The sequence below is a fragment of the Pantherophis guttatus genome, chromosome 3 (assembly GCF_059756535.1).
Source record: "Pantherophis guttatus breed Tessera chromosome 3, ASM5975653v1, whole genome shotgun sequence".
NCBI lineage: Eukaryota > Metazoa > Chordata > Lepidosauria > Squamata > Colubridae > Pantherophis > Pantherophis guttatus.
The window spans coordinates 79,385,411-79,411,869 of NC_142065.1; the positions used below are offsets into that span (position 1 = coordinate 79,385,411).

Below are 26,459 nucleotides of genomic sequence, written 5' to 3' on the forward strand. Positions count from 1 at the left end.
AAATCTAAAAGCTGACTGAATGTTTGAACGTGATGGAAACCATAAATGATAGAACTTCATGGAATAATTAACAAGTGCTTGAAAATAGAGATGCGATTCCTCATTCTTTAACATATTTATGATATATCTAAAGAACTTGAAGCTATGTTGGTTAGGGACATGAACATACAACAAATATTTACACTGACTGAGATCAAGAAATGAAAATAAAGCAAGCTTGCAAATTCTATAAAATTCTATTGTACAGTTGATCCTTTAATCTTTATTGAATTTATTTGTTCAGTCTGTACTGTTTTTCAGTGATTATAGATTTTGAATTTTTTAAATGTAAAAAACAACATTCAAGACAAATATATTTGCTGAATATTTCCTCAAAATGATACATGTAACATAAAATATTCCAATTTATATTCCACTGATATCTTCAGGAGCTATCATGGATTTCCCCTTCTTCCTCAGAAGAATCTTCCTTAATCATGTCTTCGTTAGATGTATTGATTTCTAAAGGGGAAAAAGAAATATAGTTATACAGTTTTTGTTATTTACTCAATCTAGTTGCTAATGGGACTATCTATAAGCACACCATTATTAATAAATAGCTTGTCATAAGGTGCAGAAATTCTGGATTTGCTATAAAATTATAGTCCTCAAAATAATATAGGTAGCCCTGATTTAGCAAGTGCCTTGCACAACAACTTTTCAAAGTTAATGATGATGAAAAAGTAACTTTGGGATCCATCCTTACATATAAGCCCTTCCTAGGTCTGTAAAACAAAGGAAAGCTGAAGTAAGATCATAAGCACAGTTGCTGTTTCACTTAGCAACCACTTCACTTAACAACTGAGTTGCTTGTTCCAAATTGTGTTTGCTAAATGAGGACTATCTGTAAAAACATTGCTAACAGTAAAAAAAAAAAAAAGGTTCTGTTATCCTCTGATCAATTAAGATAGTTTCAAATATTTAATCTAGGGGTGCATGCTAATGTCTTAAAACTAACAAAATGGGGAACAGAGGAAAAAACAGAATGAACTATACAACCCATTTGGGTCATTGTTTCAGCTAAATAATTGTGCACTAGCCCCTCTGCTCAGTCGCACAACCCCATGTAACATTCTTGTACCCCCTCCCTGCCCTATCCCCCCTTGATTTATGCTGCATCCTTGCCACACTTCTCAGGTAATCTCCCTGGCTCTACACATTTCACACCCTGTCCAATCCTTGCACTACCTTGTTCCCTCCACTACGTGGCAGCAGCCACTTACTTGCCTACTGGCTTTAAACTTGCAATTTCCTGCGGTCTTCCCCACTGATTTTGCTTGTGGAAAGCTTGCAGGGAGGGAAACTGCAGGGCAGGTTACAAGTTGCTTGGGTAAGTCTCCCCCACCTGTACACCATTCCCCAGTCCCCCTACATTCATGCTGGCCACTCACACACTTTCATGCACTGTCCTGACCAACAGGACATCCTCACGCACTTCTCCAACCTGTGCTGCACCCTTGCTACACTTCTCACGCTTTTGAAAGCTTGCAGGGACATGAGCGATCACAACTGAGTTTAGACTGCTGGCTTCCCCAATGAATTGTGGAATACTGTCAGGTAATTTGGAAATGACAATCACATTTCCTGCTCTGGCTTGTGGGAAGCTGCCACAATTTTTAAAAGTTTCAGCCCCAGGGGAGTACCGTGCCCCAGATTTTAGACACATTCTAAAAGCTAGCCACTTAAAGTAGCTTGGTCCAAAAATTGTTGCCCTATGATGCGCTGTTTTGCTCAATTGAAAATTAGAGACACAAGAGTTTTAGCAGTATATAGATACTATGTCAACCCTGTCCCAAAATCAAATCTGTGCCAATAATCAAATGCCCCTAATTATTGACAGCAGTTTCTTAAGAGCTGATTTTAGGAACTCACTCATCCTCTACTCTATGGATCAGAATGCTTGCAATAGAACTGTCAGAAAGTAATAACACCAAAGTAGTGTTAGATATTCTGTGGGCTTGGTCAGGCTTCATGAAAAGGATATCTATTTTTGATAAAGATCAGCATTCCTTTTACTATTTGTTTTAAGTTCTAAAAAAATATTATTAATTATTTTATCCAAGATGATTCATCCCCTCTCATATTATTATGTATGCTGGAAAGGTTCTGGGCAGAAGTTCTGTGAGATATAGTTATGACATTTAGGACAAAAACTGAATACGATTACTATGCCAGAGAAAACCTGGTATTTCCTTTTCCTGCAATTTATTCTGATAATCTGATATTTGGTGTCTGAACTCAAGCTTTAATGTCAAAAACTTCTGTGATGTGAATCCTAATGATTGGAATTTCAGAATCACATTGAATTTCAACTTTAGCCCCAGATGGAAGGGTGATTTGGATCATTATTCAGAAAATGACCTTTCATTCATTTGAGATTGATACTTGTCTATTGATACTCGTCTCCTATTCTGTCAGAATTTTGAGCAGAATTCTGTCTGCTCAAAGAAATGGAAGATTTGAAGGCTTGCTGAAAGAGATTATATGTTGATCTGATATTACCTCAGGAGCACTTTTCTTTTCTTACTGTATATTTTCCATTCTTACAGTCCTATTTTCCCACTCTTTATTTAGCTGGTAAAACTATTCCTATAATCAAAGTAAAGAAATATGAAAATGGAACATATGCCCTTTACGCTTCTCCCAAAGAAACTATTAACGTGTGATGTAGGAACTCCGGTGTCCTCAGTTGAGAAGTCAGTAAGGGAAAAATAATGTCTCTGTTTCAAAAGGTCCAATGAGATATGATTATCTGCTATGAGGCATCTCCATATTTGAGAAGAACGCAGTCCATCAGAAACCCAGTGTGCAAGGCAGTGTGCACACTGCCTTGTGTTTTGGAATGACAAAAAGGTAGATTAAAAATGTTAATGATAGAAACATTCCCCCCACCCCGGCAATAATTGTGGATGACATAAAAGGGTTCCTCTCATTTCTGACAGATGGACGTACATACAAATATGCACAAACATATACTAAGAGAATCACTTCCACGGGTTTATGACTGAAGGAAATCTCTAGTTGAGGTTTCAGCTGAAATAAAAATGTTTGGCCTGCCAAGTTGGAGACGTTGCACAGAATTACTTTCTTTTGTTATTTTTCCTTAAGAGGTCATCTAAAATTGCTTTTCTTTCAGGGCAATACCTTTGTGGCAAAAAGTCACAGAAATCAGAAATTATGACACCACTATGTTTCACTGCAAGTATTAAGAAAGCAACATATGCAATTTTTTATAACAGCTAATAAAATAATTTTGTCAGGTGGTATTGCATTAAGGATTTTCTTAAGATTTCTAATTCATGCAGAAAACTGTTGAATCCTGGTATCTCTGCACATTTCAATATTTCAACAGAGTGCTGTGGAATAGGAGCCAAAGATATCGTAATCAGGACTGCCTAATGCCTGGCTGTTGATGTCATAGTGTGATCACTCATTTCCTGATGTGCTCATCACCTGGCTCCTGGTGCATTTCAGCTTACCCCAATTCTCCTTTCATAGCATTATTAACTCTTGCTCAAATGAGGTCAAGTAATTTTACATAAAGAGAGGAATCCACACCCCCTAGTAAGGACCACTTATTTTACTGAAACAGAACTAATGGAAAACTTACAGGAAATAATGAGCACTGAGAAACAGAATAAAAACTAGAATGTCACCAACATCTTGATAATTCTATCAAGAAACATCTTAATAACTATACACCAGAAATGTACTGGATTGATCAGAAAAAGAAAAGCATACAAGGTCTTTTTTTTCTGAACTGAGTCAGTTTTTTTTTTTTAAATGTATAGTGTATCAAGAATAGAGAGATTGGTTTTTCTGTAAAATTTATTCTTTCAGCTGGATAGCAATACAAGTGGGGTTCAAGCATCCAAACAAAATTTGGATCTTCTGGCTTCTGCTGTCATATAATTTATGAGAATTCAGAGATTCACCATATGCTGGCAACAGTACCATTACTGTTGAAATGAGTGAGCTTCCCCTAAAATATGTTTGCTGTTAAATTTTTCACAGTTAACCAAGAACTATCCTTGGAACTGGAAATCTCTTATAGCTAGCATAACTTTTTATCTTTTTAGTGCCTTTGCCTCTTCTTTTCTCTCTGGATATCTGTGCTGGTTAGATAGATCCTATGCTTTATCATTTTCTTCCTTTGCATAGTGCTAATTCACCTTTATTCCATAAAGACAGAAGTGTATTTCAGGAAACTAATGGAAAACCCATAAAATTTACTCAATCCTATCAAATTCAAATACAATTTGCTGATCTTTTTTGGTGCTCTTCAGTCACCTTGGAATATATAACTCTATATAATAGGCAGCTCAAGACTGCCTATTTCTTTGTATCCTAGCCCTATCATTCCCAAACTGTGCTCTATGGTGACCTGGAGCACTGAAGAAAATTCACAGGGGTGCCACAGGATAGTTTACAACTTAATAAATTATTTAAAATATGCAAATAATGTTTTTACATTGTAATCCCCCCAGAGTGCTGTAAAGCACTATGGGGTGGTGTATAAGCCTAAAATACTACTGCTATGCTATTACTACTGTGTTTTCCCGAAAATAAGACCCTGTCTTATATTTTTTTGAACCCTGAAATAAGCACTTGGCCTAATTACCATATGCTCAAAAGCCCGAGTGGGCTTATTATCAGGGGATATCTTATTTTGGGGAAAACAGGTTATTAATAAACGGAACAGTTGGTGAGTTTGTTCTGGAACCATGGAATATGGCACCATAGAATATCATGAAAAACAGTTTGAAAACTACTAGGGATGCTGGGAACCAAGGAAGTTTAAGTACCAACTGAATTGAATTGAATACCTTCCATTTTACCCATTTTTCTTTTCTCCCTCCAAGTCCAATTCCAACACTAGTAACTTCCTGTCCCCTTCTTGCGCATGTCAATTTTCCTTCCTGTCTATAAAAAAACATTACTTTTCATCCCCCAGCTTTCTCAGCCTCAGATTATACGACATATAGTCTGAGAGATCATGTGACAGGATGTCAGAGAGTATATATATTTTATTCATTCCATCACACTAATTCTACACTACTAGTTTTCAACTTTTATTTAAAAAATTAATGGGCAAGGCCTTTTAGTAATTGCTGAACTGTTATGAGCATCCCTGGTAATTAAAGTTTAATAGCCCTTGAAGGCACCCTGGGTTCTCAACTTTAATGGTTTCATCCTACACGAAGCAGAATTTATAGCCAGACATAATTTGAACATTTGAAGCTCGGTGTAGTACATAGACTTCCAATTAATCATTTGTTCTGGAAAACTGGGTCCTTTGTTCTGGAAAACTGCATATTAAAACACATGCTACACTACATTATCTGGAAGAATATTTGTAAGGCATCTATCCTATAAAATTCAATTACTTAGAAATCAGAACTGTAACATCTTGATATATTTCCCACAAAATAAATGAGCAAATAGGGGGAAAATGTTTTAGTGAGTTATTGCAACAATTAAGTTACATGAAATTTAAGTAGAAAGAATAAACATATATGCCAATCATGTATCTGCTGTATATGATTATGACATTCATAGACCACTACCTAAGTATATGTTTATTCACTGCATCAGATATTATTTAGAATATACAACAAATACCTTTGTTTACATTCTGGCCAAGAATCACCATATCTGTTGTGAATTTCCGCAATACCACATGCAGAGTTGGATATTCAATGACAATCTTCCCTTTCAAATTGTCTAGAAGGCTTTTATTGGCATCCAATTCTTGATACCTTTTGGAAAGGATAATAAGCATAGTAAGTATTATACAGAGATTTGATTATTCCAACATAAACAATATGACTTTTTTTAGGAACAAACATTCATTTGCTCTAATCAGATGTCAGCCTTAAAAAAAAGGTGACAGGTTTGCTGATCAAACTTCAGCTTTCTAGGACATGTGAAAATATGTTTGATGAGTCACTTTACAAGACCTATTTTAATGCAGTGCCAATTCACCTTGTATTCCATAAAAAGATATGTGTACTTCAGGCTATCAATGGAAATTCCCTAAAATTTATTCAAATATGAGGTAATAATAAATCTCGTACAGCTCAACATTCTGTTGCAATGTGCAATTTCATATTGTTGGCCTTTATAAACAGTCCATTTTTAGGATGTTCCAACATAAGTTTTTTTTTTTCTTTTCCAGCTACAGGAATACCTAATTTGGGCTTTGCTTATGATGTTGAAATAACTTAGCTATGTAGCATTGTCTGAAAGAAAGGGGGAGGGAGGAAGGGAGAGTTACAACTATTTTATTTAACATTTCTTTAGTAAAGAGAATGCCTTTGAGTAAATATGTATCACATTTCAGATTTTCAGGCCATGAAGGCTTAATCAGTGGATTTAAATTTTGAAAAATGTCTCTCTATATATATATTTAGGATTTTTCAAATAGCAAGAATACTTTTAGCATTTTTATTATAATTCTTGCAAAATTTCAATTCACTTAGATGAAAATATCTTAAAACAGTAGGCCATTTCTTTCTGACAAAGATGTAGGCATGTTCCATATTTAGTTTTTGTTTGAAACAAAAAATTGCAAAGTATTTTAGGTGATCAAATCCAATCCCACTGCTCAGTGCAGGAATAAAATCAATCTGTATGCATAGAAAAGCATACACCACATTAAACATGATTGTATAACTAACAAATAATTTAGCAATTTTAAAATACAGAACATTTATTCATTCATTTTGTTTTACAGATTTTATAGGCTGCCTAACTCAGAAGACTCTGGGTAAGTTACAACATGCTAAAATTATAAGCAGCAGTAGAAATCAAAATGATAAAAATAACAGTAATGTTATAAGGGAGAAATATATAAAGTGCTTGAGATGTTTTCTCCTACATGTATATTTCCACATGGAACACAAATTAAAGTCTTCTGTTTGTGCTAGAATGCACCAAACAGATACATTGAAGTGCCTATTTGTTGTTAATGTAATGTGAATTGTAATAATAGACAAAGATAGACATGTAGTATGAACTGAACACACATAGGTGGAACACAAATAAAACCGATACATTTCTCACTATGAATGATGCTAGGTAGGATTACAAGTGCCCCTCCTACAACTTTCTGCAAATAGAAAAATGACACAGTAGTCATACCTTACTCTTTTGCTGTGCAGGAAGTTGCAAGCAAGAGCTTTTAAATCAACATTTGCAATTTAAAGACACCCCATCATGTAATTTCATTTCATTTCATTTCTAGAGCTTATTGAATCTAATAGCTCACCATTATTGGCAATTTATCGGATCTAACAGCCCACCAAATAAGATAATTAATAATAAAAATTACTCTAATGGCTTTGATTCTGTTACATCTAATCCTTTGACTATCGAAGCAAAATGAATGTTACTACCTTAAAAAAATTGTATGGTGGCTATATAGCTGAAAGCATCTTTTAAAAAGGTTTTATTATCCCTTTATCTCACTCGATTTTCTAGAGATAGATGGGCCCATAAGTTATATACCAGGGATGGCTAACCTTTTTGCCGTCATGTGCCAAAAATGGGGGGAACGCAGCCATTGTGGGCACACGCGCGCAGGTTGTGCGCGCGTGTGCCCACATCCATAATTCAAAGCCCCCACGCGCATGCACGTGACCCCCCCACACACACTGCCCCCGCTTTTGGCACACGATGGCACGGTGGGCCTGGTAGGCCCGTTTTTCGCCCTCCCCAGGCTCCAGAGGCTTTCTAGGAGCCTGGTGAGGGCAAAAACGGCCTTCCCCCAGAGGGTCCCCGGAGGCCAGAAATAGCCCATTTCCTGACTTCTGGTGGGCCTGCAAGGCCTGAAAATCAATTGGCCGGCGCGCTGGAGCTGAGCTAGGGCAACACTCACGTGCCCACAGATATGGCTCTGCGTGCCACCTGTAGCATTCGTGCCATAGGTTCGCCATCACGGTTATATACCATTAGAAAAGCAGAAAGAATTCAAATTGCAATACTGTAACTTAGTTTAATCCTGAACTTCTCATACCAACAACTGCAAACTGAATTCCTCAAAGAAAAATTCCATTCGTGTTTCTAGAATTATCCAGATGACTTGGATCTAACACCAATTCCATATACCAGGTACCTTCGCCCCTCCCTCCGATGATGCATTAACAGCAATAACTAAACAATATAATATTTCTAAATAACTATAATAATTTGTATTTAGCCACTTTTTTTTACAATTATCAATGTATCAAATACTACACTTCAGAATAAGCTTTTCATAGGAAAATAATGAGAATGCCAATGTCCCAAACGCCAAATGAACAGACATACATTCCTAAGCAAAATTATAATTATAAAATGACTACCATGCTCTTAAAACCATTATGGGAGCAGGGAGTCTGAGGGATCGAGAAGGCACCAGGTTGTCCTTTTCAATGTCAAATATGCAATTATCCTAATCTGGACTTGTATAGACTAATTTCTGCTATAGAATTCCTTAACAGTAACGACAGGGCACAGGTTAGTATTTTTGATAAGTTCACAGAGTTAGATTTTAATGGTCCAAATTCAATTAAAATACAGTAATGCAACTTGCATTTCCTGGTTTGAAAAGAAAGAACTTTATGCAAGAGTTACTTCCTTTCACTCCAACTTCAATCATCATGAAAATAATTTGTTTTATTTTTTTACCTCAAGTAATTATGACCAGTTCTTCCTAAACCCATTTTTTAAAAAAGGATAAGAGTATTTTAAATTCAAAGAGCGCTTTCATAACATTTGGAACAGCATATGAGGAGAAACATATTTACTGATTTATTTACAGTACTTTAATACAAAGGACGGCGGTACCTTTCCACTGGCAAGAATCTCCACGCATTCTTTTCTGGTTAAGCAAACATTTACCACCAAAAGGCTAAAGTCATTCACATGCCACAATACACTTTCCATTATCTCATGTTTTAGACAAAACATCCTTAGCGTCCAGCTTGGCAGAGCATAAAACATTTGTACTTTAAACTATTTTATGATAGTAAATTATTCAAGTGTTAGATCACCAAGGCCTAGTTTTAAGTAAACTTCATTGGTTGACAGACAGGGACAACTTCTGGCTAATACCCAAACTTTTGGAAGAGTGTGAAGAGCTAAAGAATTATAAGAGAGAAGAGTTTTTCTTACAGTAATGTCACTAACTAAACTTATTGCCCTGTTTTATTTTTAATTCCTTGGTTACCCCTCTTTCCATTAAAAAGATACTATTCTGTTTCCCTGCAACATAAATTTATTCAGCACTTAAACAAGCCTTGAAATACCTTGTTTATTCAATTTATCAATTTACCTCAGACTTTCAACACTGCTAAAACAACAAGCCTAGGTTTAGGTGTTTAAAAGTTAAACTACAGGGATGACAGTATCAGATTTGACCTTTTTTTATATCAGAAGAAACCACCTCTACCCACCCACAGCTTTTATAATAAAGTTTTATCTCTTACATTCTTGTTGACATCTAATTTCCATGATCAGCGGGAAGGAAGGAAGAGATGAAAGGAAGCTAAGAAAGGACCAGAAGGTTATATATTAATCTTTAGCTAATCATGTTTGGCTAAACATGACAATGTCTCAAAAGATAGGATACAAGTATTTACTGCTGGATCATAATTTGTATTCTTTAGTGCTGTGCCATTTGGACAGCTTTGTCCTTGTTCTCTTTTAAAGCTTTTGCTTCCTTCTCTCTCTGAATTTTTTTTTTTTTCAAAAGTTGGTTACTATCTGCTCTGTCTCTTTCAACCTGGGCTTTTTAAGCTTCTTAATCTTCTCCCAATTTGACAGAAAATTTTCTGAGATAAATGAAAGAGGCAAAGGTGTTGTTTAGTTCACTTCAATCTCTCCTAATTTTAGTTTTCACAGTACCCATGGTAAAGGTGCATTTTTTCATGTCTCTTTATACAAAACAGTCTTTGTTAGTTTCTAATATTTTACTTTATAGATGATGCTATTTCCAGTAAATTTTAAAAACACATACCCTGCCTCTCTGTCATAATGAGGATAAATGGGTAATTATTTTTTAAATAGTTTTAATGAAGTTTTTAAGTGACCACAGTAAAAACAAATCCAAAATAAGCCACAAGGAAAAAGAAAATTTCAAGGGAATTCAGGTGCGGAGGTGGGAGAGAGTAAAAAGTAAACACAATGATAAAGAAGTAGCATCTAACCTTCAGCACACCAAGCATAAGATAATATAGCTTATTGTAATTATAAAATGGGTTAAAATATAACAGACCTTTTCTTCCCATAGCCTAACTTTTATCTACCAACCCATAAATTGTCATCTTTTCAATGCTGCTTCAACAAAAGGTCCAGTAGAAGTTACCAGAAATATTGTACAAATTGTTTATCTCTGATCAAATAGTACAACTTTAAATTCTTTCTTTTCACTCCTCACAATCTTTGTCCTTTAAGTCATTCCAATGGCATTGCAGGATTTAATCTTTCATCAATCTTTGGCATTCAACAGTTTTAATAATGGAAATTTTGTAGCCTGTGAATGATGATAAAGATAAAAATCTTATGGAGTTGCTCTTCATCTTGCAGAGTACTCAGATGAATACTGCGCTTGGGAAAAGAATTCTTGAGTAAGAATTTTTTAAAATATTCTGATATCAGCATATACTGACAAAGATGACTCCTGAAAGCGGTAAATCGGTTAGCATTATATTTTATAGACCAGTCCTCAAGGAAATGAATTTGGGAACCATGTGTGTAACATTTCATAAGATTCAAGAAAAAAGACATGTTTATTTCCTTACTTGCTATATTTGTATCTCACCTTTCCCTTAGGAATTCAAGGCGGCCCTTTGAGTAGTTCAGGGTGAGAGAAAATTACTGCTCAAAGCCACCCAATGATCTTCCATAGCTGAATATGAAGAAGATGAATGAACTTGGGTCTCTCTAGTGAAAGCATTCTGTTACACTGGCTGTCAAAAGCAGTGCATTGCTAATAGAATATGGTCTACTAACAATAATGTAGAATATCTGACTTCATTTCATGAAGTAGGAGAATAGAACGAACAAAGAAGATATATATATATCTTACAATTCCTTTCATGTATTAATTCAGAGGAGCTGAATTACAGCAGAGATAATAACTAACAGATGGACATTCATTCCTAAGTGGTGAATAAACCTTCCTTGTGGTTATGATTTCTAAACTAGAATACATCAAGATTTACTCCTCAGTTGTACGGCAAGGGAAAAAACTACACACTGGATTGTAAATTTAGTTTACACAACTTATTTAAAATTTTGTGTATATGTTTGTCTCAATACTAATTTAATAATTCAGAGAGAAAGAATTAAGATTGTCAATCTTTTTCAAGATGATTTATAAAGAACACTGGCACCTGAATGATTCTTTGGCTGTAATCCCCATAAAAAGGATTCAAACACTAGATAAAACGCAATTTCCTGAAAAACACTTTGTCAACTGAATTACCAACTGTTTCCCCTCAGCTAACCTCTTTAACCACTTCCATGCTTCTCAACTGAAGTTGTAAATCAACACACTTTTGGATGCAATTTTTGGAAAAAAATGGATCATGTAACAGTTATCTTCACTGTTAAACAACAATTCATTTCCCTGATATACAGTGGGGCAAAAAAGTATTTAGTCAGCCACCAACTGTGCAAGTTCTCCCACTTAAAAAGATGAGAGAGGCCTGTAATTGACATCATAGGTAGACCTCAAGTGTGAAAGACAAAATGAGAAAACAAATCCAGACAATCACATTGTCTGATTTGGAAAGAATTTATTTACAAATTATGGTGGAAAATAAGTATTTGGTCACCTACAAACAAGCAAGATTTCTGGCTCTCACAGACCTGTAACTTCTTCTTTAAGAGGCTCTTCTGTCCTCCACTCATTACCTGTATTAATGGCACCTGTTTGAATTTGTTATCAGTATAAAAGACACCTGTCCACAACCTCAACCAGTCACACTCCAAACTCCATTATGGTAAAGATCAAAGAGCTGTCAAAGGACACCAGAAACAAAAATTGTAGACCTGCGCCAGGCTGGGAAGACTGAATCTGCAATAGGCAAACAGCTTGGTGTGAAGAAATCAACTGTGGGAGCAATAATTAGAAAATGGAAGACATACAAGACCACTGATAATCTCCCTCGATCTGGGGCTCCATGCAAGATCTCACCCTGTGGGGTCAAAATGATTACAAGACCGGTGAGCAAAAATCCCAGAACCACACGGGGGGACCTAGTGAATGACCTGGAGAGAGCTGGGACCAACGTAATAAAGGCTACCATCAGTAACACACTACTCTGCCAGGGACTCAGATCCTGCAGTGCCAGATGTGTCCCCCTGCTTAAGCCAGTACATGTCCGGGCCCATCTGAAGTTTGCTTGAGAGCATTTGGATGATCCAGAAGAGGATTGGGAGAATGTCATATGGTCAGATGAAACCAAAGTAGAACTGTTTGGTAGAAACACAACTCGTCGTGTTTGGAGGAGAGAGAATGCTGAGTTGCATCCAAAGAACACCATACCTACTGTGAAGCATGGGGGTGGCAACATCATGCTTTGGGGCTGTTTCTCTGCAAAGGGACCAGGACGACTGATCCATGTACAGGAAAGAATGAATGGGGTCATGTATCGTGAGATTTTGAGTGCAAACCTCCTTCCATCAGCAAGGGCATTGAAGATGAAACGTGGCTGGGTCTTTCAGCATGACAATGATCCCAAACACATCGCCCGGGCAACGAAGGAGTGGCTTCGTAAGAAGCATTTCAAGGTCCTGGAGTGGCCTAGCCAGGCTCTAGATCTCAACCCCATAGAAAAACTTTGGAGGGAGTTGAAAGTCCGTGTTGCCCAGCAACAGCCCCAAAACATCACTGCTCTAGAGGAGATCTGCATGGAGGAATGGGCCAACATACCAGCAACAGTGTGTGCCAACCTTGTGAAGACTTACAGAAAACATTTGACCTCTGTCATTGCCAACAAAGGATATATAACAAACTATTGAGATGAACTTTTGATATTGACCAAATACTTATTTTCCACCATAATTTGCAAATAAATTCTTTCCAAATCAGACAATGTGATTGTCTGGATTTTGTTTTCTCAGTCTGTCTCTCATAGTTGAGGTCTACCTATGATGTCAATTGCAGGCCTCTCACATCTTTTTAAGTGGGACAGCTTGCACAATTGGTGGCTGACTAAATACTTTTTTGCCCCACTGTAGTGTATATTACCATAATCTGAAGAATGGCACTTTTTAACTCTCTTTATAAAGGATCGTGCATATGTTTATAATGCAGTGAACTCTGAAATTCATATTTTACTTAGGTAAATGACAACACTGCTGAAGAAAAAGGTTCCTATACAATGTATCTAGATTGTAGACATTTGTAGAACAGATGTGTGTTGTAAAACATGCCATGAATGTATTCTTAAAACATGAAAGTAGTTGGCTATGCTACTTCAGTGACTGTTTAACCCAATTTCAGACACACAAATACACTTTGAACATTTCAAAAATGTGATCCAGAGAAGGAAAATGTTGAGACTTGGCTTTGACTATCATAACCACAGTGGCCTGAAAATTCAGTTAAAGAAAACCCTCCTAAAACATTCATTTATGCAATAATTCCATATTTAAAATTGCTTAAGACAATTAAAATTAAGGCCCCAAATATGTTCCTTTTACAATTATAAGGACAACAGATTTTAGAAGGAAAAATAATAAAAAAGAGGGAACAGATCCTCCTGGAAAGAAGTTGCTCAATTTTGGTGCATACACCAAGGAGGCCATGTTTTGAGTTGCCAGTTTTAAATGCCAATGAAATAAAGACAACTTTTCAAAATTATACAACACATACTGTATGGGAGAAAGACAGACCTATTAAGATTGACTTACATTCTTCACTTTCCACTTGCCAGGTAAACCAATGACCCTCTTCTGAAATTACTACCTATAGTAAGCAGCATATCGCAGCTGTATTCTGAATTAAGTGCAACTTCTGACAATATTCAGAATTAGGCCCAGAGGGACTAATAATTCAACCTGGATATCACTGAAACATATCTTTTTATAAGTGTGTCATTCTTGTTCAGAAAATTTGAAAAAAAAGAAAACATTCTTCCCAGTGAATGGCTCTACTAAGGACCTTAATATTCAAGAGCAACACTGAATCTAAGGACGCACAAACTTAGTCTTAACATGGAATAGAATGCCATGAAATGCCTGAAAATTAACTGCCAATTCTACTATCAGTCAGATTTTCAACAGGTTGTTAATCATGTATTTGTTGGTTACTGTCTCAAGAACTGCTTATCATATACCTTAACATGGCTGCTAGGGTTGGACATGACATTTCAGGCATACAACACAGTGAAGCTAGACAAGTTACTGCAAACTAGAATGAAGCGATACCAAACTGCTGATTGTCCCTTTTTTACACAAAGATTTTAAACTCACTGCTACTTCTCCCCAACCTTCCCACATTTCAGCTGATTCCTTGCCCCTTACTTGATGGTTCTTGACCAGCAAGGCAGCAACTTCCCTTCCAAGCAGTATTGTTTTCTACTGTTCTTGAAGCACTGAGGGGGGTGGGGGAAGATAAAGTTTAATGCAAGGTGCAAAGTACAGAAATGTGACTGGATTTACACTGCAAGTCATATATACATAGATAGTAGCAATTCAGGCTACTATTGAGAAAGCTGAAAAGGACGAAAATAACTCAGGCCATCTGTTACCAGATCTACAGATCTATAAAGATTCCAATGAAGTTTAAAAGTCACAGACTGGGGACAGATAGAGGCAGCAGGGCTAGGAGCAAAAGTTTGAATAAGGAAAGATAACAGTACAGCATTCAATATATGTATTTTAAAGAGTAAGACCAAAGTCCATGAACAAGCTCATTCGAAAGCGATTGCCAGTGAGATAATAAAGAATAGTACCAAGAATACCATTTCACTCATTAAAGGTTGTTTTAATGAATGCAGCAGGGCAATGGGACTGAAACTCAGGAATGTGTACAGTAGGAAAATATGCAAAACTGAGACACAATAGGAGGAAATGCAGCAAGTTAGGAAGTCCCAGAAAACAACTATCAACTATTCATACATTTCCCTTTTCAAATGTAATAATATGTGACAGGGTTTGCAGACCCTAAAGAATTTTAAAAATTAATATGAAACTGAATGGAATAAAAAAAGTTCACATCTCCTTAGGAAAAGTTAAAAATAACTGAGCAGATAGACTGGAATTAAATATTCTAAAAGGAAATAACATTGATAGAGAAAGGATAAACACATTCCATGCTAACAACTTGTTTTCAGTTGGGTATGTTCAATTTTGTTTTGCATTTACTAAAACCAAGTATGGTATTACACAAAGGCCAGGATTTTTTTTTATTTTTTATTTTTAGCACAGAAGCATTTTCCAACCTGGCAGTCTCCATAAATTCTGGTTCGACAAATAACCAGCATTTCCATCCAATATGGTTGAAACCTCTGGAGGATGTAGTCCCAATACAAGACTAAGAAAGGAAGAAACTAAGTTAGGAAAGGCACTATTAGGACATACAGTATTGTTTTTGAGTATTCTGATGTTTATTACTTCTGTATGTTCTGAATAATCAGTGAGACAAAACTCTTACGTATGTGGTCACATAATCTAAAACTGCTCTGAAGTAAATTTGAGGTATGGTGTCACCATTAACTAACACAAACTTCTTGGAATCACCCCTTTAGTTAGAAGTCCACAATTTTAAATTTGTGCAGCTAGTTATCACTATTCCCAACATATATACATAGTAAAGAAATTTGTTTTGTTCCAATGCTGTAGCTTCAGCAATTCCTTACAGCTTTGAGTTTTATTCAAAAGTTCTACTGATGTTTGCTAAGGAGTAAATTCAGATCTTATCCAGAAGCAGGGCAAGATAAATTAATTCTCACTTTGCTTTCCCACAGATGTCTTTTAAACTATAGTTTTAGCACTCTTCAGTTATAATTTTGGAATTTAAAACAGGGTGGAAATGGTATCAAAGACAGCACTGAAGGGGCAGGCTATAAACATACCGATTAATCAATCATTGTGGAAGATTCAATAATTCATTATAGCAAAACAGTCTCTAGAACCACACGTTTTCTTATTTTCTTCCCTAATAAGAAGAAACCTCAGTAAGGACCTCAGTTGGTCCTTACTGAGTAATTTTTAAGAGTTATACAGCTACACAGAACTTTAGCTGAAAAAGTATCTGACATAATGGCTTCTGCAGCTGGCAAATTCATGCAGACAAGCTTGGATCTATATCACGAACTCCAAACCTGCAAGTGGTACATAAGTTTCACTCCGCCTACCAATGTGCCCTTTTCACACTCCCAAATAAAGTCTAGTATGTGGATTTTAATTTAGATAAGATAGATATAGAAATAGTCTGATGTCTTTGCCAAATTATACTTATGATGAATTATATAAAACCAATGCATTAGAAATTGTGTAACTTTTATGATGAAATAGAGTGAGAAAATAAATCAGATATATCAAGTATTGCATAAATTTTAGTTATTCGAGACAAGGACCTTTAAAAGAACAAAGTCTCTTTATTAAAAGTGCTGTTAGGCCATGTAGTCATTGTACCTGGCAAATGTCCCTTCATGAATAAAAGTCTTCAATTAATATACAATAGGTTACATTAAAAAAAAATCTTAAATTCCACATTCCCATAAGGTCTTTGCATTCTTATAAAGTTTTTATTTGCTGATTGCCTGCCAAAAAGCCACTCACTTTTGAAAACAAACATATTCCAATGGCTCTGCCAATGAAAGGTCAAACCTCTCATGACAAGGTCAGGAGAACAATTCTAGTTCATTTCTGTCAGTAAAAGATAAACAGGGGGATTCCCTTTTGGCAAAGAGAAGTGAAAATGCACAAAAGCACAGCAACACACAAAATTCCTACCTCAAAAAGGAGAAAGAAACAATTCAAATTATTGATGATAGTCCCAATTATTCTTCCACTTTTATCGGTTCAAATTCTACAATATCTACATACTTTGTAGTATTTATCTTCTCACTGATATACACTGAGGATAGCTTAAAAAGTTTGGGACTCATATGAACTTTTTTTTAAATCTGTCACAGAGTCATGGTAGAATCAGCTTGGTACAAAACAATCCTTGAAACGTTTCATTATTTATATGCTAACAAGTAACTGCTTGTAAAAAAAAAAGACTAGAGTTTTTTTAGCTATTCTGTCAACCATTTGCCGTTTAAATTTTCCTTTTAAGAAAATGAGGGCTTTTGAAGTAGTGCTGGGAACTACCAGGTTTGGAAAAAAAAATATTGCTGGCATATACTGACTATAGTATATGAATAAATGACTGACCAATATTAGGCAATTATAAAAGGTTACACATGATGGGATAAGTTGTCAACAAGTAACTGGTGAGAAAATATGAAGCTTGAACATTTCAATTCTAAAAATCCTTCTTTTCTCTCTCTTTTTTTTTGGGTGGAATTTTTCCTGAATTTATCTGTAAAAAACAGCCTTAATTTCAAGGTAATCTAGCAAACTTTTTTATCTTTTGGTATTTAGATATGTATTGTTGGTGCATTATCCTTCAAAAATTAAATATGTATTTTTTGTAGGCCGTATCCACCCAGGTGTGTAGATATGGTGATTAGCACAGTTGGATTGCATGGATATAGGAAATGCTAAGCCCTATCCAATATGGGTATGCAAATGATCCATTCCCCATCTTTCCAAATGTTCTGGAAAGCAATTCAGCTTCCAAAGTGGACTATTACAATACAGGATGTCCTATTTCAGGATTAGAATGTTCTATGTTAGAACATTTTGCGTGCCTTAAATATCCAGTAGTAGTATTGACAAGAGAAACAAAACAAAACACAGGTTAACATTCAGGATATTCAAGTATAGAACTCATTTTGTAGTTTTTAGTAATTTCATTGTTTAGGTGCAGAAAATGAGACGTGTATCTGAATGTAAGTACTACGGTACCTATTGTTAACATTTCATTTTTGATATTCAAGATGCCAATCTACAATCTTGTGCAATCTAAGGAAACATAAGGTATCTATTTATAGTACAATTGCAAATGGAGAAGAGCGAGCACTGTTTGTTGAATGAATTTAGATGACTGTTTTTCAAGAATATAATGGGTTCCTGATAATTTAGCACATTAAAATATATTGAAATACATAAGGAAGTATATCACTGAGCAAATGAGGCAAAACAGGCTCTCAGCATAAAATGGAAATACTGATAGAATCCTGTAAAAAAAATGAGAAACATGAACAAGGTTACCTTTTAGCTATTCATAGCTTTGTAGTAATAAAAAACCAGTGTAATTCTTAAAAAAAATAATGTAAATAAAAATGTAGTTCTTAAAAAAGTTTCTTCAACATATTACTTTAAAAATTGCAGGTAGCTTAATGGTTATTAAGTAGTTACAGAATTCTATGATGGTAAGGTTCATTAAATTCAATACTTAATGACACATTAAAAAAATTGAATAGTGCCCACTACTTAATAATTGCTCATTTAAAGATGGACAAATCCAATAGCATTGACAAAACTGAAATCAAACTAAATTATAGCAAATTTAAACAAATGCCTTTGGGAACAAATAGGGATGACACAAGTTAGTTCTGAAAGAAAACCCTGAAACTATGTTTACATTGCACTTTCTCATCAGACAAACATCGTGGAAAATATTATAGTGATGTGGAATAGTAGGAGTAGAAATTTGAAGATTGTAAAAGACTAATGAAAACTATCACAAGTTTAAAAGAAAGATTGCTGTAATATTGGTAATGGTTCACACTGGCATATAATGACTGGAAATCCTCAAGACAGATTTGGCAATGAAAGAAAAAATAAACTCCAGTACGTTCAGCTATCCATTACCAGCTATCCATTAACAGGTAAGGACTAGCTCAATATTTAGAATTAATAATAATATTTAGGTCTTTAAAACACAAAATAAGGGGATATTCTTCACAACAAATATGTGTGCGCCTAACAGTTTAGTTATCATACAAAGGAACTGAAGTTCAACATTAGTCCTTCACTGACATCTTACTATAAGTGCTCCTATAACACTTCTGAAGGAATATTTGAAGCCATACACATATAAGTAGTGTACATAAAAGTTTATTCAGGTATCAAAAATCCTTATTAATTACTTGTGATTCATGATGAGGTAAATATATTATCCCAAACACATATTTTTTTATTACAAGAATTTCTTTTACTCACAAAACCTTTTCTGGAAAGTCACTTGAGAAAATAAGAAGATGTAGTTCCTCAATCAGATTGTATTATTTGGCAATTGGTTCTTTCCTTTCCTTACTGGAAAAAGCAATAATCCTACCGTATGAAATCATTACTAAGGCATTCCAAGCATACTGTGTTGGACGAAAGGATTAATTCTGAAGAGGACAAATAGCTATATTTAACAGGAATTTAAGAAACTGCAAACATAACCAAGGAACAATAGTGTATTCTTCCTGCTCTGAACTGTTAATTAATAAGGTACTTGTAACTCTTGGGTAACCTTCATCTGCATAACCAAGTACCGTATCTTCCCTTCCCTTTGATCATATCCTTATGAAACATCAGTCTAGCCAATCTAGGCATCTAATGAAGGGAGGTGCAGTTCATGAAAGCATTTTAACAAACACATTTAATAAAACGTGTTAACTGTAGTTGAAAAGGTGCTGCCAAATTGCTTCCGATTTCTCTGCCACCAATTAGGAGTAATAGAGCAACTTCACCATTTCCTCTAAACTCTGCCTGCTTTCTTTAAAATCTCCCTTCTCTTTTCTTTTTGCCTGACGATGAATTAGCTTTTTTTTTATGCTGTATATTTTGCTTGTGAGGATGAGTAAGATTAATCATTTGTGGATTCTCCTAATGTCTGGAAGCATTTATGTTTTTTTCCCTGTCTTAAGACAAAGAAAAAGGGGAAAAGGAAATAAAAAGAGAAAACGCTCTATGAATAGATGGCACATCTATAGGTGGAATGGATTTGTTATCTGTCAAGCAAATTTGCTTCTACAACGTTGATTGGGTTTTAATGCAGAGATGCCCAATTCCCATGCCGCTTGCATGGAACCAACCCCTCTCCAACCCGCCGACCCGCCAAGCTGGAAAGGTTGGAGACCACTGTTTTAATGTGTTCTGTGTTCTTAACCATCAGTCACACAGTTTCAAAAAAAGATCCAGAGAAACTGCAAACACTATTGTTTTTACCAGAGAGAGGACTATTAAACACATTACTGTACTGAGTAAACAATTTCTGAGATGACCCAATATGTTCAATAACATCATCCTCATCCTCACCACTACCACCACCATCCATTTTGCATGGAAAACGAAAACATTACAGTTGACCAAAAGGAACTGCCAAAGCTATGCATGGAAGAAGGAAATAATTTATAACACTCAGGCATAGACCAAGGTGAAGAGAAAATAAATTCCTTTCACCATCCAGAATAACTAGAAATACATTTTCTGGATACATGGGAGTTGCCTTACACTGATTAAGACCATTTGTATATATAGCTTAAAGTTTCACAGTCATCTTCATTTTTAAAAAATAGTTTTACACAAGCATTTTTCCAAACCCAACCCAGAATCTCAGGTGGTTTATGTAAAGTATGTATTCTAAATAATCTGTAGGCCTTCTTTGAAATGTTACAATTTTGAAGAAAGAAAAATCCAAGTTTGTACAGTGCTGAATCTCTCTTTTTCTACAAAATCCAATCTCTAATCAATTCATAGTTAACCAACTGATTATTTTCAAGCTCAGTAGATACACTGTTTCCTTTGATAACAATAAGATTAAAATTCTTACCTGACAGAATTATTTGGCCTATTTTCTACTTTCATCAAAATTTGTATGTCTGACTGGGGAGATATTGTGTAGATTTTTAATCTGCAATAAAAAATGTAACATTTAAGAAATATTATCACATAACAAAAAATAATTTTTTTAAAAAATTATTGATTCAGCAAGAGAATCCAACTGAAAAAATAATAATATATTGTACTAATTTACTGAAATAATAGAACATACAACTTGTAAAAGAAAGTACCTTTGCTGCTTGACAGGATCAGATTCTTGAGGATCAATATATGTCTTCAAAATATCACACAATGGTTTATCATCTGGTACCCTTTGTCCAGAAATACAAATTATCAGTGAAGATATTAATAGGAATCTACAAACCAGTTAGCGTCACATTAATATATACTGTATACAGTTTTATTAATTACTCTTTTTCAGCTACATAAGGTTCATTCGGAGATATATACAAAACATTTAGGAATTCATATCCAAGATACCAAAAAGATTGTCTGCTAAATTCCAATTATTTATTCCAAACTGAAATAATTCTTTCATATCTTTAAATAAGTTTTAATGTAGATCCATCTTCCTGTTGTATATTCTGTTCTAGATAGGAAACTGAAATAAATGCTTGAGGGATGATATTTACTTGGTTACATACCAAAATTGTAATACAGGATACAGCCATGTAAGAAATATGTACAATAAGCCATATTTTCTCAATTTAAAGCTTCCTAGATTACACAGATAAAGCTAGGAATATGTAAGATGATATGTACGGTAATTTTAAAACAGCTCAAATGAAATATCCCAATAGTTTGTTTATTCAGAAACCTGTGTATTCTTTCCAAACAAAACCCAAATGTAATTGTAAACTATAATCCAGTAATTATTTAAATTAAATAATGTAATTACATAATTATTTAAACTTCATGTGAAATTAAGTTTGCTGGCAAGTGTGTATGAATACCTTTGTTCTGTGAATTTAGCATGACTCTGAGGAAATATAAGCTTCAAGTGCCAATAGAACTTTTGCTCCCTGAAAAAAAAGAAAACAGATTCTTAAAATTCTTTTTATTACAAATGCAAGGGCTACTGCTCTGTATAGAGAAAATTCAAAACAAGAAGTAGGAGAAACCTGTTCAGGGCTTGTTCACTTGGGAAGGTATTGAAAGTCTTAAATTGTTCCCACTTCAGATTTATTTACACAACCAAAATATAACCCACAGGCAGGAAAATCAAATACTACACCATAGCTCCAAGTGCAAAGTTTCTTCTACATTTTAGTATGGCTTAAATTTTAACTTTCATTGTATTTAAGAATTGATGTTTCTATTCCTATTCCACGTGTATGTATAAACGTAAGTATCACAAGCATGATATTAATAAATAAATAATAACAGTGCTACGGGGATACAATTATTTTGACCTCTGGTTAATAAAACAGCAATCTATCAACAGATCACAAACAGAAGCAGTGTAGATCAGTCTGTTCCCATGTATGATATATTACGTTCAAGTTGTTGGATGTATCAGTATGGGAATATTCACAGATTTTGCAATCTTTACTTAGAAATAAAGATGCATGTTTTGTTGGGATGAAAGAAAATAATTTTACTTTATAAGTTGGCCAAGCAGACTGGAAATATTCTGAAAAAGAATGATCTTTGGAAGCAAGCAACTAGCATTTTTAGAAAGGAGGGAAATTGACTCATGACTAGAATAAGAAGTTGGTACATATCAATAGAAGGGGAACAAAGGGAAGAAAGCACTGCAAAGGGGTTCTGAAGACTCTGTTTCTTCTCTACAAATACCATGTCAAAGAAGTAATGAGACTTGGAGAGGACAGGTTGTATGTATGCTGAAGCTGTTCTCCAAAAGTGTGAACCTCTTTATTAGGATAGGCCTAACAATGTACAACTAAACGCTGGAATTATGATATCTGTCATGTAGGACAATAACAAGGTGCTTTTCCAGAGTTACGTTTCTGGGAGCTAATTTATGCAAATGATCAATTATGCTTACTGACATAATCTCATCAATCTTATGATACTCAGATGAGCAAGATTTTAACATCCACGAACATCTAGGCAGAATGCAAATACAGGTTTATGGCGTCCAGGTGTAATAGTACTGGATGCTGTTTGGTTTGGCACATAGTTATTTAAAACAGCAGTAAAGAGTCAGATTATGTATTTATTTACATAAATTTAAAAACACCTCCGGCTCTATGGTACAGAGTACCTCCAGGGTTGCCTGTTCGCCCCTTAACTGTTTCAGGAAATTTTGCTTACCCAATCTCTTTCTATTGTATTAATTAGCAATAACATAGGATTATGAAATTATCTTTTCAATTTCCGTTCCACTGACCAAATGTAGAAGCCTTTTGCAAATCTTAATTTATCAGTGCTGTGCTATTTCTCCTTATTCCAAAAAGGCAGAGTTTATACTTCACCTTCGTTGGTATGTAAGGGAAACAAAATTTGTGCTGGGACCCAGCGTTTTAAAGGATTTTATCATTTCTATATTGTATCCATTTGCAAATCCATCATCCTGCAATTCTTCTTTGTTGGTTGCTTCTTACATTTAGATGTTTTTACTTGATGCTTTCATTCGATTAATGCACAGGAAAACTGTCTCCAGAAATTCTTAGCAATATGCAATTTTGCCAGCAATATTAGAGCCACAATAACTGAATTTCAGCAATAAGGATGGGAATAAAAGCATTAAAGCCCTTCTCCAAATATAGAGACAACATAGAAAAAAAAAACATAGAAACCTACTTTATAGAAACATATTTTTTTACTTTCAAGAGATTTATAAACTAGACATTAAATCAGGGCTTCCAGTCGTGAGTCGGGGACTAATAATGTGTGAAAGGCTTTACACAGCCTACATCTGATAATATAAATTCCAGCTTAAACTGTAGAATTTTTCGAAAGTGGATGTTGATATCCTGTAGCTCTTTCTTTCTAGGGCTCTGTGGGTATTAGTGAAGCATGTGTGAATCAACACACAGAAAGACAAGGGGGGGGGGTTAAACATTCAGGAAACTGCACCAAGCCTTCCAGAGGATGCAGTGACTAATACTTGGAGGAGAGAAGTTTTGCTTCGGCTTTACCATTTATGAAGTTTCCTTTGGAATGTGTGTTTCACCCAGTTTGTTGTTTTGCCCAGTGCCACAGTCTCCTTTTTTCTTAGAAGAAATTTGGCATGATGAAAAAGGGAATTAATTAAAGGGAAATTTAATTAGGCCATTACAATTCACAAGATTATGGAACAAATTTAGCTGTTTTTAAAGTAAAAACAATTACAAAATTCTTTAGGCAAAAGAAAAAGAGATGAAAATATGTGGAAACTTTAACCAGAAATTATCTATGTCAATTTTTGTATTTACATGGACAGCAGCTTAAGAAAGAGTTAAATCAAAGTAATCGTGAATGAGGTTATTCTTTTTAACCACTGATCGGTTGATATAAGCATGAATCATAAATTCACTGGACATAAACCCTTTACCTGCCAAGCATCTTTCTTTCAGCCAATTTGATTATGTGTTTTTTAGGAACTCTATGATGTTGCAAAACGTACTATTGTGGTTCATTAAGCCAACAATCAAACCCATAGGAATGGGAAACTTGTTGCTGTATATTTAAGGATTATTCCACAGAAGTCTGTGGACTCTGCCAAGAAGTAGCAGCTCAGGGAGAAATAAGCAATGAGTAAAGTAACTTCCATTTCTAACTCCGATTCATCAAAACTTATTTATTAAACAAACTTATATGGCTGACCAACTCCCACATGATGACTACAAGCAGCGTGTGAACCTGCAAAATGACTTTAGCTGAAGCCATTCTTTTTCATGTTTAGTCCTGCTTTGTTTCTTGATTGCCATTCATTGGGGGCGGGGGAGGGATGGGGGAATTTAGGAATGTGGTGCCTCAGCTGCTAGTCAAAACAAAAAAACAAAAACAAAAAACCTTCCCAAGGTTATGTCAACAGACACCTGTCGAAGCTGAACAGGAAACTCTGGCTGAATTGATTGGCCCATATGACCTAAAAGACACGGGTGGGGGGGAATCCTATTCTTTTAACTATCTCTAAGTGTGGGAACTATTTAGAACTACCTTCACCCTTCTAAATGGCGAGATGATGTACTCAATAAAGGGTTTCTTGAACCTGAACAAAGTGTCAGCGTCCTGACTTCCCGGAGTTCATTACTCGGAATGATGACAGACCGTACAGCAGTAAAAAGCCACAATTACCTCATTTTCCAAAAATATTATCTTTTATGATTTTCTAAGCCTCAGTAACACTGATTCAGCCTCATTAAGTGATTATGAGGCAAGACAAACTGTCAAAAATCTTTTAATTTTTTTTAGCAACACTACATCCCTGGAGTACGAATATGATAGGTGAAATTCCAAGACCATAATCATTATTAGAGGGGCCCCATATCAGTCTTGCATGTGACTGTGTGGTCTGTGCTTTTGGCCACAGAGAGTTTTTCCCAGAGAGAGAGATGGATTATGAGACCGCACAGTCCATAGCTGGATGGAAGAGGCGGGAAAGAGGTTCAGGGTAGCCACATCCTAGAACCTCTTGGAATATATCTAGTAGATTAGAAGGTTGTATCTTGAGTTGAGCAAGGTTCTACTCATTAGGCATAAGCAAAAAGGACTGGATCCAACTGTGTCATCTCTGAGCTTGGGCCTGACATCAAGCCTGCCAAAAACATGGCATAACCTTCTAATTTATTAGATACATCTTGAAAGGTTCAAGGTTCTACTCTGAACCTCTTCCTCCTCCTCCTCCCCATTTCAGCTCAGAAATGTGCAATCTCTTAATCTGGGCTTCTCTCTGGCAAAGCTCTGGTTTGCCAAAATTGTTTCCTGTCGCTTCTCTATGTGCACATTCCTACCACTGTGAACAGGGGAAATGTAGTATTAAAAAATGTTCATAAAGAGAGACAAATCTCTCTTCAGCACAATTTGTCCCTTAACTGCCATGTTGCTACCAGGATACTGAATTTGCCAATTTCTCTTAGATTGTAACATTCTGATGAGAAATACTAGATTATTCTTTCAACATGTTTTTGGGGATGAGGCGATGGGAACAATGGTTCAAATTGTATATCAAAACAGTTATGATGCCTGATTAGATCTAGTAAGACTACATAACGTTCTGATATAATTAGACATGTCAGATTTTTTTTTAGCAACCAACACTACTATTTTAGGACTTCATCAACATTTTTTCTCTACAGGCAGCATCTGAAATAAATATTTAAAAGATTTTAAATTGGACAGATCATTGTATAAGTAAAACTTTTTATAAGTGATTACCTTATTGCTACAATGATCTGTATTAACTCACTGAATTGGATCAGAACCAGGGTGGATTTTATTTAAATCGAGTTGATTTAAATCACAATTTAAATCATGATTTAAATCACTAGTAAAAAGGCTTGATTTAAATCAACTCGATTTAAATCATAATTTTTAAAGAGCAACTGTCATCTCTGCTACTCCTTTGACCCACTGTTGACTCACCG

The 26,459-nt window shown here is 35.2% G+C and overlaps 1 protein-coding gene across 1 annotated transcript in view; it reads right to left on the bottom strand.

Annotated features, from left to right (window-relative positions):
* Positions 1-231: 231 nt before the first annotated feature.
* The window catches only part of ZNHIT6 (zinc finger HIT-type containing 6), a 35,218-nt gene continuing 8,990 nt past the window's right edge, over positions 232-26,459 (bottom strand). The window contains exons 6-10 of the mRNA XM_034437134.3: positions 21,879-21,947; positions 21,156-21,236; positions 20,915-20,995; positions 5,662-5,798; positions 232-501 (exon numbers count right to left, since the gene is read on the bottom strand). Coding sequence (XP_034293025.2) covers positions 425-501; positions 5,662-5,798; positions 20,915-20,995; positions 21,156-21,236; positions 21,879-21,947 — 445 coding nt within the window. The 3' untranslated portion in view covers positions 232-424. The remainder of the gene's footprint in view (positions 502-5,661; positions 5,799-20,914; positions 20,996-21,155; positions 21,237-21,878; positions 21,948-26,459) is intronic.